The following is a 16,051-nucleotide window of genomic DNA, read 5'->3' as shown; positions in this document are numbered from 1 at the left end:
ATAGTGGCATTCAGCATTTCATTTTCCTCATCGGTTAGCTTAGGAAGGCGTGACTCATGTATCCAGTCCCTCACCTGAGCGCCCTGCGGGAGAGAATCCATATAGAGGGTTTCATAGAAGGATCCCAGGATCTTATTAATTCTACTCGGGTGAGTTTGAAGGGTTCCCTGCGCATCCCGCATGGCCTGAATATGATGAAGGCCACGCCGGCCTTTGGCCAAATTCGCCAGCAACCGACCCGGTTTGTTCCCATGGCGAAACAGAGTGGCCTCAAAATGAGACCTGTTGATATTCTCTCTGCGTTCTAGCCAGCTTTCGTATGTCGATTTAGCCATCTGCCACTTCTCCTTGGCCTCTGGGGAAGGCACCTCAATAAAGGACGTATATGCCTCTCGTAGGGCCTCACTATGAATTTTAAGCTGAGAGGTAATTTTTTTCTTCTGCCCGGAAACATATGACATTATGCGCCCCCTTAAAACCACCTTAGCAGTTTCCCAATAGAGTTGAGGCTGGGAGACATGCTCTGCATTATCCCTAGCAAATTCCCACCACCAGAGTTTCAGGAAGGCCTGAAAGTCCTCATCCCCGGACAGTCCCTGTGGGAGCCGCCAGACAAAGTCAGTGCCCCTAGGGATAGTATCCTGCAACACAATGGACACGGGTGAGTGGTCTGATATAATCATATCCTCTATCTGCGACCGCTGAAGACGCGGTAGCAGTGAGTCAGAAACAAAAGCATAGTCTATTCTGGACCAGGAGTTATGTGGATGGGAAAAATGGGAGAACTCCCGTGCATCAGGATGCATCCACCTCCAAGCGTCCAAGACACCCACTGTCCGTGCCCATCTCGGCAGAGCAAGATCCCTATTACGGGAACCCGCCCCAGTCGACTTACCCGACTTTCTGTCTTCTGCATGGCTCATAACTGAGTTAAAGTCGCCCCCTATCACTTTCGGTGTCGTCACGTCTTGAAGAACAACTGAGGTAAGAGATTGGAAGAAGGTATTATTAGTATCATTCGGGGCATATACATTGATCAATTCCAGCTCCTCGGCAGAGGTCTTTATGCACACTTTGCAAACCCTCCCCTCTGTATCAGACCAGACCCGGGTGGTTTCATGACTGAAGGCTTTATGGATGAGCATCAGCACCCCGGCTTTGTGTGATACAGCTGCCGAGCCGTATACCTCCCCCACCCAACCTTTGCGCATCCTAAAGAAGTCCTCCTCTCCCAGATGAGTTTCTTGTAGCATCACTACATCCGGTGCTAACCGCTTTAGGTGGCGCAAAATCATATTCCTTTTATGGGGCGATCTCAGGCCCTTCACGTTCCATGATATCACATGTACCATAATGGAGCAATGAGCCGGTAAACTATCCTAAATTCCCCTTTGAGCCACAAGGTAGATCGCGAGCCGGAACCCTCCCTCCCTCCCAAAATAAACAACCCTCCCAAACAAAAACAACAACATAACGGTATGACCCCTGCCCAAAGGAAAGTCGGGACATCCGACCTCGGGCAGACTCTGGGTCTATGGACCTCACTTCTTCCCACGCTGGCCATGAGGCCGAGTACCAGTATTACCATCAACATATTGCATGTTAGAGGAGACCTCCGGCTCCTCGGGCTCAACAAATGCAGCATAAGACCTTATATAGTGAGCAATGCCCTTTTTTCCTCCAAGGACCATCACATAGGGATAGAGGGAGGGGAAGGGAGGGAGGGATAATAGGGGGACCGTGGAAGAAGGGGGAAGAGGGGAAGGGAAAAAAAAAAAGGGGGGAGCCAGGAAAAATGAAGGGAGGGAGATATAGAGAGGATAGGGGAGGAAGGGAAAGGAAAGAAGGGGAGGGTAGGGAAGAAGGATAGAAGAGGAGGGGAAGCAGGACAGCATGATACTGGGGAGGAGACCGGACAGTATTCCAGAGACAGGTGTATGATGAGAAGCTCACCCTGGCCTCCGGCCCCATCAGGAAGGGACAAAAACTAACCGATTGGTAAAACCAGAGTCAGGAAACGTAATATTTACTTTAATGCACATGAGCGGCAATACCAGGTTCAACCTACAGATAGGAGTGGCGCTGTTTAGGTATATGTAGAAGCCATAGAAACGTGAAGCAGATGCAGTCTAGTCCATCATATGTTACTTATCTTCATGTTTCTCTTTTTTCCCCCTCAGCTTCTATGCAATGTTGGCCACAGTGAAGAAAAATTAGGTTTTACGTATGAAGACATAATTATTTGGTAAGTGGAACTGATGTGAATGTGGAACCCCGCATCTGTCAGACATATAGGACATATAGCACCTTCAATGCTGTTTTACAGACAAATCCTCTCATGTTCATCATAGGGAACTTAGGGTCTAGGATCTCCAACAATTAGCTGCAACAACAAGTGATCAGAACAGTGCCCCCACGGGGGAAATTGGGAATTACACCATTCTTATACAAAGCCATGTCATGCATGGAGGTGTTACGGCCTTCATGTGTCCTAAATGTTAGACATCAGAATCCACCACTTCCTGCAGGACATACAGCAGCTGACAAGTACAGGAAGATTGGGGATTTTTAAATAGAAGTAAATTACAAATCTATACAATGTTTTGACACCAGTTGATTTTAAAGAAAATGTCCGGAGTACCCCCTTTAAGCTTTGGCAGCAACCACTATTGCAGTTCATAGCGATGCGATACTAGACGCAGCACAGGAGCAGAGGTCGTGCCATTTCTAGAAGAAAGTAGCTGTGTGTTTCTGATCTCTTCGCTTGATAGAATATCCAAAACAGGATTTTTTTTTGTATAGAAATGTCTTATGTAAGCAGTGAGTGAGACTTCACATCAGACAAGCAGATGATCTCTCCAAGGGGCAGAGGGAGGGTCAGGGATGAAGAGGTGATGTCAAAATGTCAGCCTCCAGCCGGGTGGAGAGGAGGGAGGGTGGTGAATCCTTCCTGTACTCCAGTGTATATACGTCTATAGAGCAGCAGGGGACGGATTAGATGCACAGCTGGGTGGGACTGCTGTCATTTGGGTGGAGCTGGGAGTTATGAACCCAATAGTTACAGTCCAGGGCACTGAATCCTCGCTCCACAACCCTCTCTATCCATGTCAACATGAAACCTCGCACACTCTCCAGCAAATGCATCATAACATTTTATCACTCTGCACAGTCCCTTTAAGTTGAAGTGACACTGTCCCCCCCCCCTTTCTGTATGAGGACTTCTCTACACAGCTGTAAAACCAAAATTCTGCCGTTTTCTTACCTTACTTTACAATAGATTTCTTGCTGCTTGGTCCAGGGAAAAAAGCTTATCGTTGGTGGATTGCACCACTTCGCCCCGGCCACATCGGTGTTGTAGGTCCTCTCCTCTGTGAGGCCATCACTGTCTAGGTCCCGCCCCCCTCAGCAGCCATTGGAAAGGGCTGACTTAGAGGTGAAGGGACCTAGACCTCTAGGCCGGCCCATTCCAGTGGCTGTCGCTGGGGCCTCCACACCGATGCCGCCACAGAGGGGCGGGGCCTAGGGCATTGATGTGGGCGGGGCAAAGTGGCGCAATCCGCTAACGCTAAAAAGCATTTTTCTCTAGATCAAGCAGTAAAAAATCTGTTATAAAGTAAGGTGTGAAAACTGCAGAATTTAGGCTTTATAGCTGTGTAGAGACGTCCTCATACAGAAAAGGGGGGACAGTGTCACTTTAAAGATCCCCATCTTGCGTCATTGTTGTACAAGCAGTAAGTGTACAGCTTGCATTTGATGAGTTATGGATGTATTAATACACTCTTGTGTGAGTATGTTCTCACTCTCACACACACACACACACATATTTTTTAATCTATGTTTAATCTGTTTTCTTTCGGACTGTAGTTTGCGGCTAGCCTTGTTAAATGAAGCAAAAGAAGTGCGAGCTGCTGGGCTGCGGGCTCTCCGCTATCTCATCCGAGATTCCAGTATTTTACAGAAGGTGCTAACGTTAAAAGTAGATTACTTAATAGCCAGGTGAGTGTTTCCATGTACACTGCAGGGATTGCTGAGACTTTTACATCAGGGCTCTGACCCCCGTACTGCAGCTTCTGTTTGCTTACCAGGCAAATAGTAGTACCTGCCCCTAGTGTACATGGTGCTAGCTGCAACCACCACTGAATGTAAGAAATGAAGATGATGTAACAATGAGATGGGGGCATCAGTCAGCTGATGAATGACTTCAGGGTGTTAGATATTGATGATTTAAGGATAAACCATCATGTCCTGGAAAACCCCTATGAAGGGATTCTGTTTAATAGATGGCAACTACAAGTACAAGATGGGCAGGGTTCTGTGCTTCAGGATATTTCATTAAAAGATCTATTGTCCAAAAGCATGCTCCCTGGTGACCAGACAGTGCCATGGCTTCTGAACATTGCCTTGAGTGGGACTTACAGTGACTGAACCTTACAGAGACCCTTTATGTAATTCTGACAATTGTCACCAAGCGGAGTGAGGTTCAGGTCGGTGGTTTTCAGTCTACTCGATGTAATGCAGGTTGTGCTTTGCACACTATATATGCATATGCTACACACAATATATACATATGTATACTGCACACTATACATAGATAGATATTATGCACACTATATATATATATATATATATATATATATATATATATACAAACAAACATATACTACATGCTATATACATGTACTACACACTATATATGCATGTACTACACACTATATATGCATATACTACACTATACATGCATATACTACACTATACATGCATATACTACACACTATATATAAATACATATACTACACACTATATATACATACAAATACTACACACTATATACACATACATTTACTATATATACATACATATACTACACACTATATATACATACATATACTACATTATATGCATGCATCCAGTGTGTAATCAGAACTCTGATCTGTTTTCAGGTGCATAGATATTCAGCAAAGTAATGAAGTAGAAAGGACACAGGCGCTGAGACTGGTCAGAAAGGTAAATTACGGACAGACTGCCCTCTAGTGGTCAAGTGCGCAATTTATTAGCCATGTACTACATTTTTTTTTTTTTATATCTTTTCCTTTCTGTCCTTCTGATCACTGTATTAATGTGAGAGTCCATGGGGGAATTTATTTACAGCTCTGTCCCTCAGTTGTGGCATTAAGAAGTTGCACGTTCTGGCACATGTATATCTCAGCTAGAGTTTTCAGCACTGATGCTTACAGAACGTACAGCTCCCTTAGGGATAGTTATTCAGCTTTCCTAAACCTTAAAAACAGCCTGGTCTGCTATATAATACAGTACCAGGATAAGTCCTCCAGAGCAGCACTCCAGCTAACAGACCAGACTCTCTTTTCCCCCTCATAGTATCAGATGTTTCTCTGTGTGAGAACTTGTAATAATCTCTTTTTGTCTTGTCTTCCAGATGATTACTGTGAATGCTTCCTTATTTCCTAGCTCTATAACTAATTCTTTGATAGCGGTTGGAAATGACGGCCTCCAGGAGCGGGATCGGATGGTGCGGGCCTGCATCGCCATAATCTGTGAACTAGGTAACAATTCACATTACATTGATTTGCTTGTTTATTGCGTTGCCTTGTTCGTTCACTCACGAAGAGCTTTGTTCTTTGCTTTCAGTGTAGCGCTGCAGAATCTGTTGGCGCTATACAAATAAATATATTATTATTATTATTTTCCCTATTACTCCAGCACTTCAAAACCCAGAAGTGGTGGCGCTCAGAGGCGGTCTTAGTACTATCCTAAAAAATGTGATCGACTGCCAGCTAAGTAGAATAAATGAAGCCCTCATCACCACGGTCCTGCACCTCCTCAATCATCCAAAGACGCGGCAGTATGTGCGAGCGGATGTAGAATTAGAGGTACGCCATGTGTTTTGGTTGCATGGTGGAAATATGAACAGAGACTGGCCTGCAGTATCGGGAATGGCTGCATTTATAGCCATTATAGAGACTGTGGTGTTTATCTCTGTTCTAGCTGCTATCCAGACCCTTACCCATTACATAGGAGAAGTATAAGACTATGTCACTAAAATGCTGCCTAGTCTTAAAGGGGTCTTCCCATCTCCTGAAGTCCTCGGGATAGTGATAAGAAGCTGATTAGTGGGATCCTGACTGCTGGATGCCCCAAGGCCCCCATGAACGGGAACAAAATTGTCTGTGGAATGAATGCTCTGCTTTGTAGAAAATTAATGAAGTGCTGGCCCTACCATTTATTCCGGTGACAATCTTATTCCCGTTCCCAGAATCAGTTGGGATCGCTGAGACCCTCCCTCACCACCACCAAACAGCTTGTTATGCCCTATCCTGTAGATACAGGATAACTTTATAAGAATGAAATACCTCTGTATGTTTCTCTATGTCTCATTTCAGCTAATATAATTCTACTTGTAGAATTACTGACCACCACTTTGCTTCAAAAGCAGTGTTCTGGTAACCATATATACTGCTTTTAGAGCAGAGTGGTGGTCAGTTATCTAAACAACAAGCTGTCAACAATGGGAGTGTATCAGGAGGAGAAGACAAGTTTGGTAAATGAATGTTTTTGCAAAAATCTATAACGTGATGAGTCCTACAAGTATAACTATATTAGCTGAGATGAGAAGAAGTCCGGCGAAAATTTTTATTAAAGTATTGTATTGCCCCCCAAAAGTTATTCAAATCCCCAATATACACTTATTACGGGAAATGCTCATAAAGTGTTTTTTCCCCTGCATCAGTTTTACTACTGCATCAATGCTTCACCTCCTGGATAACATGGTGATGTCACTTCCTGGATAACATGGTGATGTCACTTCCTGGATAACATGGTGATGTCACGACCCTACTCCCAGAGCTGTGCGGGCTGTGGCTGCTAGAGAGGATGATGGCAGAGGGATGCTCAGTGTCCCTCCAGTGCCCTGTGTCTCTGTGTCCCTCTGCCATCATCCTCTCCAGCAGCCACAGCCTGCACAGCTCTGGGATTTAGGGCGTGACATCACCATGTTATCCAGGAAGTGACATCACCATGTTATCCAGGAAGTGAAGCCTTGATCAAGTAGTGCAGGGAAAAAAGTACTTTATAAGCCTTTCCCGTAATAAGTGTATATTGGTGATTTGTATAACTTTTGGCGGGCAATACCATACTTTTAATAAAAATGTTTGCCGGACTTCTCCTTTAAGGGCACGTTCACACGTACAGGATCTGCAGCAGATTTGATGGCCCAGATTACATTCAAAGCAGATCTTCTGCGGATCCTGTACGTGTGAATGCACACTAATGACGGAAATGGTCACAGTCATCAGAAGCTTTCCCACCATCCTTTAGCTTGTCATCTAATTTGACTTGGATAGGAAAAAAAAAGTGAACAAATGAGAAGTTGTTGTATTAAATGATCCTGTATAGTAAAATGAAATGTAATGTAATGATCTTTTTTTAAATTCTTTTATAGCAAATTTTAGCGCCGTACACAGATTTCCACTACAGACATAATCCTGACACAGCAGAAGGGCAGCTGAAGTAAGTGGTTACAGTGTACAATGTCTGTGTATTGCCGTCACCAGCATTGATATTCTCTCATATCTGTCATAGCGGGGTTGTGTAGTTTATTTCATCAACCAGAAGTTGTATACATATACACACACTCTTAATATGCTTTTTGTGGGGTATCTATAGTTTAAGAGTTGGACTTGTCTTATACAGCCGCCAGTGCACACCTGTCACGTATAGACCTGTGGCTCTTTCTGAAAACTCTTTGATATGTGTTAATCATTTCCAAAGCTTCCCACACATTCCAAAGTCTGTGCCCCAGGCTGTGGTGCAGGTGATCAGTAACATGGCCTATCTGCTACCCCTGCACCCTATGTGTAGTGCTGGACAAGACTGCAGGCCTTATAAAATTGATGACCTATCCTCAGGAAGGACCCTCTGTATTACATTGGTTGGGTTCTGATGCTTGGCATCCCCTGATGATCGTCTGTTTGAAGGTGCACATAGTAGGGCCACACCTGCATCACTGTACAGTACAAGAACTGCAGCTGTGTCCCATTCAAGTGAAAAGGGCAATGCTGCGGTACGAATAATGTAGCTGTAGGTGCCTGTCCACATGGAAGCGACCCTAAAATGCCGGTCAGAGGTGTCCCAGGAGTTGGACCCCTGATCTAATATTGATGGCCTATGCTGAGGATATGAAGCTGAATAAAGTGTACCTAAACTTTCATACAACATATGACTTGTCAGAAGTTGTGATCAGTGCTTGCCAGAAGGAGGAGCTCATCCAAGCACAAATATTGTTCCTATGTTTCTGCTTGGCCGAGTGGTAGAGTACAGACACCATGACTGCGTACTCTGAGACTGTCATGGCATCTGTATTTTCCGAGCGTAAACAAAGTGCTTGGCTGAGCACTTCTATCCCTTCATTTTAGAAAATCTCAGCCCCCAATTCCAACTTCTGACCTTTTCCCATGACTGGTCAGAAGTTGTGTCAAAGATTAGGTACACTGTAAAAGTTCTTGCTAAGGTTCCTATCTAATTCAGCATGAGTTTTGTAAACCTGTATTGCGTTCAGTGCAGTGTTTTTATACCACAGAATGTTTCCCTATCCAGATTCCCCGATGTACTGCTAGACCATGAGGTTACCAGTTACCTTGTGGCCTAACATAAGCACTAAGGAGCCGTTCACACATCTGCAGTATACAGTCTATGCAAGGAATTATGAATGGCCTCTAAGAGAAGCAAAAATTATTCCAACGTACACATCAAATTGATCTAGTAGGATCTAGTACATCCTATCATACAGTGCTGCAGAATCTGTTGGCTCTATACAAGTAAATATTACCTTCCATCAAAATGATTGACAATAAGTGGAACCTGACGGACCCCATCATAGGTCATTGGGGTCCATTGATGTCTGCTATTTGACTGATCCACCATTTCTGTTCTCCGATCGTCCTGAACAATCTCCACAATTCTGTGCTGAAATTACCGGGCTTTCCATGATGTGTTACAAAGATACAGATGGATAAATATAACTTATAGCAATAATAGCAGAAGCAGAGATCACTTCCTTATCATATTGCAAAAAGTACCTGTCCCATTGCCGAACAGTGTTTATAAAAATGCATTGCCACTGAGGCATCAGGCGAGTGCTGTAAAGTGACCTCTGCTATGCTGCACACTGGATATCACTAGGATAGAGTTACATTATATACACGGTATCTTGGGTTAGGCTTGTTTTGTCATACTCAAGGGTCGAGTTTATTACTAGAAAGGCTTTATGTAGGATGTGTGTCCTAGATAGAAGCAAGAGTAAGGTAATAGCTGGCAAACACTGCATTTCATATTCAGCTTAGAGGGAATCTCCTCTTTTCAATACCATCTTCTGCATAGATTAATTTTACAGTGTATCTTCATAGCTGTCAGAGCTTTGTTTTCCTGATACAGAGCTACAAATCTGCTGCATAGACATAAAGATAAAAGACAACATTCTGTCTGTCTGCAGCCACCACTAGGGGGAGCTCAGAGCTCAAAGATTGTAAGTAATGGATGCAAAAGGCATAATAGATAAATGCATAGCTTTTCAGTATAGGAAGAAAAGGAACAAGCAGCATAAAACCAGAAATCAGGGTCAATAGGTAGGTTCAGATCTCTGTGGAGAAACATGGCTCGACCAGATGGATCCAAAGCCGTAAGGAGAAACATGGCCCAGTCAGATGGATCCAGATCTCTGAAGGGAAACATGGCCGGTCAGATGGATCCAGATCTCTGAAGGGAAACATGTACCCGTGCAGATGGATCCAGATCTCTGAAGGGAAACATGTACCCGTGCAGATGGATCCAGATCTCTGAAGGGAAACATGGCCCAGTCAGATGGATCCAGATCTCTGAAGGGAAACATGGCCCAGTCAGATGGATCCAGATCTCTGAAGGGAAACATGGCCCAGTCAGATGGATCCAGATCTCTGAAGTGAAACATGGCCCAGTCAGATGGATCCAGATCTCTGTAAAGGAACGTGGCCTGGTCAGCTGGACTACCACTTTAATCCTATAGACCTCTCTTGGATGAGTCAGAACAGGCCATTTAGAGCATGTCAGGACCTCCATACAACCCACTATTAGTTGGGTGTAACACAGCGGCCATTCAGTCTACCTTACTGTGACCTCCGCTGGTCCATTAGATGATATAGACACAGATTCTGTAGTGTGAGGTGATTGTTATGTGATCCCTGCAGATGGCGACCGTCCTGTGTCATGCATTAGATGCGCAGCTCATTGACGTCTCTCTTCTCTCTTCTTCCTGAACATCATCTATATACATGTGTGTATATATAACAGGTTGTTGCAGGGGAGGATTAACCTTTTGCCTTTCTCCTTTTCAGAGAAGACAGGGAGGCGAGATTCCAGGCCAGCAAACTCGGGATAGTTGCAGCGTTTCGCTCTTGGGCAGGTTGGTACCAGTTGTGATAGACCTGCCGTTTTGCAGCAGCTGCTTTACTGCTTGCATGTAGAACTAGACGCTTTCATAGGTCTCTGTAGGAGAGGGATCACATCATACCCTGTGTTACAGCTGCAGCTTTTTATACGGCCACGTAGTCTGTGCAAGCAGGGTAACCATGGCCCCGGGGGTCACTGTTATATCACCAACAGCACGGACAGATCTGTGTCACCTCATGGGGTGTAATGTTGTGATGTTACAAGTGGAAAGATTCTGTCATTATCAATGTGTTAAGTGCCTGTTCCTGGTGCTATCACACATTGTCTGAACATGGAGATGCTTCATTGTGCCGCGCAATCCATCTGTATCACCACCCCGAGATGTGTGCAAAATTCTTCTTCTTTTTTTTTATGTCGGCATTATGCTGTTCCCCTCTAATTCATCCTGGAAATGTATACATTAATTGAGAGCTGGGCGTCATCACTAATCCTGTCAGAGGGGAGTGTCCACACTTGGTTTGATTAGACTTGTAAAACCCACTTGTCACTTTACAGTTCTCATACTTTTAAAGCACATGTCCCTCCAGCTTATTCCCAGATTGGCAATTTTCCATAACTACTTTGGGCATTCTTGGTGGAATCTCTTTAACCTGTAGTCCTTCATGAACTCCCTTCTGTTTGTAGGGGGGACTTGCATTGACATGGATGGATCCTCCCTGTACTACTCTTTTATAGGTAGCGCCTCCCTGCCCTGTGCTCCTTATAGGTTGTACCTCCCTGCCCTGGGCTCCTTTATAGGTAGAGCCTCCCTGCCCTGGGCTTATTATAGGTATTGCCTCCCTTCCCTGGGCTTATTATAGGTATTGCCTCCCTGCCCTGGGCTTATTATAGGTATTGCCTCCCTGCCCTGTGCTCCCTATAGGTAGCTCCTCCCTGCCCTGGGCTCCCTATAGGTAGTACCTTCATGCCATGTGCTCCTTATAGGTAGCTCCTCCCTGCCCTGGGCTCCCTATAGGTAGTACCTCCCTGCCCTGGGCTCCTTATAGGTAACGCCTCCCTGCCCTGGGCTCCTTATAGGTAACGCCTCCCTGCCCTGGGCTCCTTATAGGTAACGCCTCCCTGCCCTGGGCTCCTTATAGGTAACGCCTCCCTGCCCTGGGCTCCTTATAGGTAACGCCTCCCTGCCCTGGGCTCCTTATAGGTAACGCCGCCCTGCCCTGGGCTCCTTATAGGTAACGCCGCCCTGCCCTGGGCTCCTTATAGGTAACGCCGCCCTGCCCTGGGCTCCTTATAGGTAACGCCGCCCTGCCCTGGGCTCCTTATAGGTAACGCCGCCCTGCCCTGGGCTCCTTATAGGTAACGCCGCCCTGCCCTGGGCTCCTTATAGGTAACGCCGCCCTGCCCTGGGCTCCTTATAGGTAACGCCTCCCTGCCCTGGGCTCCTTATAGGTAACGCCTCCCTGCCCTGGGCTCCTTATAGGTAACGCCTCCCTGCCCTGGGCTCCTTATAGGTAACGCCTCCCTGCCCTGGGCTCCTTATAGGTAACGCCTCCCTGCCCTGGGCTCCTTATAGGTAACGCCTCCCTGCCCTGGGCTCCTTATAGGTAACGCCTCCCTGCCCTGGGCTCCTTATAGGTAACGCCTCCCTGCCCTGGGCTCCTTATAGGTAACGCCTCCCTGCCCTGGGCTCCTTATAGGTAACGCCTCCCTGCCCTGGGCTCCTTATAGGTAACGCCTCCCTGCCCTGGGCTCCTTAAACGTAAAAATTGAGGGAAAAACTTTTAAAATCCTGAGAATGGGCGGACAGATCACTAACCTGCTCTGTAGATGACTGATAAAGGCAGACACCTCCCCCCACACCCTCATGCATTTAATACAGTACAGAGAACTGTGAGCTGTTAAGCCACACCAAAGGGTATTGTGGTTGAGCCCTCGCCTCTTGTCTCCCCCATTACTGTAACTTTGGAAACAGAAGCAGAAAACGTGTGACAACAAGTGAGAGGGAGGTCTGACCGCTCGCCGTCCTTTTGCTTTGCAGTCGTGATGTAGAAAATATTATTGATAGGTTTTCATTGTGATCGGAGATGACAATGTACGTCTGCTGCAGGAATGCTCATCAGACTGTAATGTGTGGAGGAAGCTTGGCAGTAAGTGCTCAGTTTCCCTACATCGCCACCACAGGATGAATAGAGCATTGCACAGTGTCCATTCACATCAGTGGGATTCCTGTGTGACACCGGACAGGGCAGGTCCTCTAGAGCAGTGATTTTCAACCTTTTTTGAGCCGCGACACACTTTTTATACTTAAAAAATCCCGGGTCACACCACCAACCAAAATGGCCCAAAATGGCAATAAAACGGTACATATTATACATATAGTTAATAATATAGATTCTAAATGTATTTATACTCACTCAGTGTGAAACCTGGGCCGGTTTTCTTCTCCCCCCTGTGCTTCTCTCCTGTGCTTCTCTCCCCCATGCTTCTCTCCTGTGCTTCTCTCCCCCATGCTTCTCTCCACCATACTTCTCTCTCCCGTGCTTCTCTCCTGTGCTTCTCTCCCCCATGCTTCTCTCCTGTGCTTCTCTCCCCCATGCTTCTCTCCTGTGCTTCTCTCCCCCATGCTTCTCTCCTGTGCTTCTCTCCCCCATGCTTCTCTCCTGTGCTTCTCTCCCCCATGCTTCTCTCCTGTGCTTCTCTCCCCCATGCTTCTCTCCTGTGCTTCTCTCCCCCATGCTTCTCTCCTGTGCTTCTCTCCCCCATGCTTCTCTCCTGTGCTTCTCTCCCCCATGCTTCTCTCCTGTTCTTCTCTCCCCCATGCTTCTCTCCTGTTCTTCTCTCCCCCATGCTTCTCTCCTGTGCTTCTTTCCACCAAACTTCTCTCCCCCCTGCTTCTCTCCACCAAACTTCTCTCCCCCCTGCTTCTCTCCCCTGTTTCTCCCCCATCCCCAGGTTTCTCTCCCCCATTGTTTTCTCCAGTTTCACAGGGGCTTCATAGTTTGGGGAACTTTCCCCGCGGCACACCCGACCATGTGTCGCGGCACACTAGTTGAAAATCACTGCTCTAGAGTGAGAGAATCCTGAACACAGGACCTTCCCGAGTTCCCAAATAATGTGTTAGGTTTATTCTAATCTGGACAACTCCTTCAGGGAGCAAGTGTAATGTCTAGACCCATCAGGACATGATGGGAGTTGTAGTTTGGCAACAGTTGGGAAATAAACTGTTCAGAGCTAGTCAGATGTGATCACTTAGTTCTCCAGGGTTACTCCACAATACACCTGGCTGTACTGCATGACACTTCTCAGCTTATTATAACCATGAGAGGAGTTAGAGAAGAACGGATGTACCTGTCTAGTACAAAGGTAGAAAGATTGTAAAGTCTTATGATTTAATAACAGGTGGGTGTGTACTCAACGCTGTCTGTGTGAACTAGCTGCTTACTAAGGACAGATGGGATCACCTGAATATCCCAATAGTAGTACAAACAAAAAACTAAGTAACTGTACCTGTTCCGCCCATATGATATATAGAATGTGCAATAGACTGTTGAAAGAGCCCTACACTAAGGCTGTATAACCAGTACTAACCTCCAGGTACACGTTCTATCCAGGTTGAGGTTTGTCAGGTAATCCACTGCCTGTATCCTCTCTGGGATAGTGTGGAAAGAAGCTAGCAATCCTCACTCCAGTTGCAGTCTGTTTGCTCCAATTGAAATATCCTCTTCACAAGAGAGGCGCTCGGACAGTCTTTTGCTGGGTAGTGTGACGTCACAAACTACTGAAGCTGATGGGAGACAAAACACCTTGACATGTTTCGGAGGATCCGCCCTACTTTCTCAAGAGTATCTGCCTCCTGGTATCCTTGCTCTTAAGTAGGCTTGCCCAAGCATAGGGATTTACATAAATACAAATAATTCAATTTCGGCATTCAGACCAGCTGGTTGAATTGTGTTTAGGTTGAAAATATATTTGCTTTCTGCTCTAGACATTTGTTTGATGTAGTCTCCTCCCCTCCAGTTTTTCTTGTTATTTCTATACCTCTGAATAGTGAATTACTGGGAAGTCCTTTGTTTCTCTTTGTAGTGTCTGGATAAGGGATGCCCTTCATAACCTCTTCCAATGTTGTATACATGTTCATTTAATCTCGTTTTTAAGGATCTTTCTAAATCATCTAAAAATTCACCAATAATCTTATCCTGACGAAGAATGTCCCATCGTTTTTTGATAATTGGTTTAAAAAGGTCTGCTTGGCTAGAGTAGGTGGTAGTTATCGGGACATTGAAGTCATCCGATATTTGTTGTATAATTATTTTTTGTGGTTTTTCATTTATTAATCCTTCTCTTGAATTTTCTTTTTATTTCTTTGTGTTCTCCAATTTTTTATTATCATAACCTTTTTCTAAGAATTTTTTCTTTGACATGTTTGCTTCCCATTCGTAATCATTTATTTCAGTACAATTACGCCGTAGTCGGAGGAATTGGCTTTTAGGTATGTTCAGCAGCCACATGGGTAAGTGACAACTGTCCAGGGAGATGTTACTATTAGAGTCCGTAGGTTCTTGATAGGTTTTTGTATGTAGTTTTCCGTTCTTTATATAAATAGTTAAAGTGTCACTGTCGTGAATTTTTTTTTTTTGCAGAAATCAATAGTCCAGGCGATTTTAAGAAACTTTGTAATTGGGTTTATTATCCGAAAAATGCATTTTTATCATGAAAAAGCAGTTTGAAGCTCTCCCCCCTGTCTTCATTGTTCTCCTATGGAGAGAGCTAAAGAAAAGACCAAAACAGGACAACAAAGAGTTAATCTACAAATCCCTCACGGGATATCTCCTGTGACAGTCACCAGTGACCTGTCTGAGCTCGGATTACAGCTGTCACCCAGCTCCGTGCCTGTAATCCTCTGTTATCTGCTTTCTGCTGCCGGCTAACTCCCTCCTTCCTCCTCCCCCCTCCCCTCTCCCTAGAGCAGACAGGGTACGACTCTTGCAACAAGTCACAATTTTCAGATTTTTTGGAGTGGATAAAAAAGAGGAAGGAGGGGGGACCTGGGAAAAGGCTTTTTACATGCAGATAATGGCAGATTTGGCTAATAAACCCAATTACAAAGTTTCTTAAAATCGCCTGGACTATTGATTTCTGCAAAAAAAAAAAAAAATACGACAGTGACTCTTTAACCTCTTAAGGACATAGGACGTACCGGTACGTCCTATGTCCTCACTTGCACTTCAAAGCGGGGCCGCGCGGTGGCCCCGCTTTGAAGTGCCGCGATCCCGGGTGCCGCGTGTAGCCCGGGACCGCCGCTATTAGCGGGCACGGTCTGATCGCCGTGCCCGCTAATTAGCTAATCGGAGGCAGCTGTCAAAGTTGACAGCTGCCTCCGATTACCGGAGGCAACGTTTCCCTGGTGTCTAGTGGGGGAGATCGCTCCTCCGGGACCTTGTCCCGGAGGAGCGATCTCCGTTACTGATGCCGGCCGGGGACGCGTCCAAGATGGCGCCGTCCTCGGCTCGGCACTCGTTTACTTCCGGCTGCAGCAGCCGAAAGTAAACGAGTGCCGATCTCATGGATCTCTGCAGCATATCTATGCTGCAGAGATCTCAATGAGAGATCAAAG

At 45.7% G+C, this 16,051-nt stretch overlaps 1 protein-coding gene across 2 annotated transcripts in view; it reads left to right on the top strand.

The window, feature by feature from the left end:
* The window catches only part of RICTOR (RPTOR independent companion of MTOR complex 2), a 62,962-nt gene that overhangs the window by 20,261 nt on the left and 26,650 nt on the right, over positions 1-16,051 (top strand). For both annotated transcript variants that reach the window (XM_069963094.1, XM_069963093.1), the window contains exons 4-10: positions 2,181-2,245; positions 3,865-3,996; positions 4,941-5,004; positions 5,435-5,561; positions 5,719-5,888; positions 7,457-7,524; positions 10,383-10,450. In XM_069963094.1, coding sequence (XP_069819195.1) covers positions 2,181-2,245; positions 3,865-3,996; positions 4,941-5,004; positions 5,435-5,561; positions 5,719-5,888; positions 7,457-7,524; positions 10,383-10,450 — 694 coding nt within the window. The remainder of the gene's footprint in view (positions 1-2,180; positions 2,246-3,864; positions 3,997-4,940; positions 5,005-5,434; positions 5,562-5,718; positions 5,889-7,456; positions 7,525-10,382; positions 10,451-16,051) is intronic.

The sequence above is a fragment of the Dendropsophus ebraccatus genome, chromosome 3 (genome assembly GCF_027789765.1).
Source record: "Dendropsophus ebraccatus isolate aDenEbr1 chromosome 3, aDenEbr1.pat, whole genome shotgun sequence".
NCBI classification, from domain to species: domain Eukaryota; kingdom Metazoa; phylum Chordata; class Amphibia; order Anura; family Hylidae; genus Dendropsophus; species Dendropsophus ebraccatus.
The sequence above is the reverse complement of the archived record's forward strand: the minus strand, read 5'-3'. Positions and strand labels throughout refer to the sequence as shown.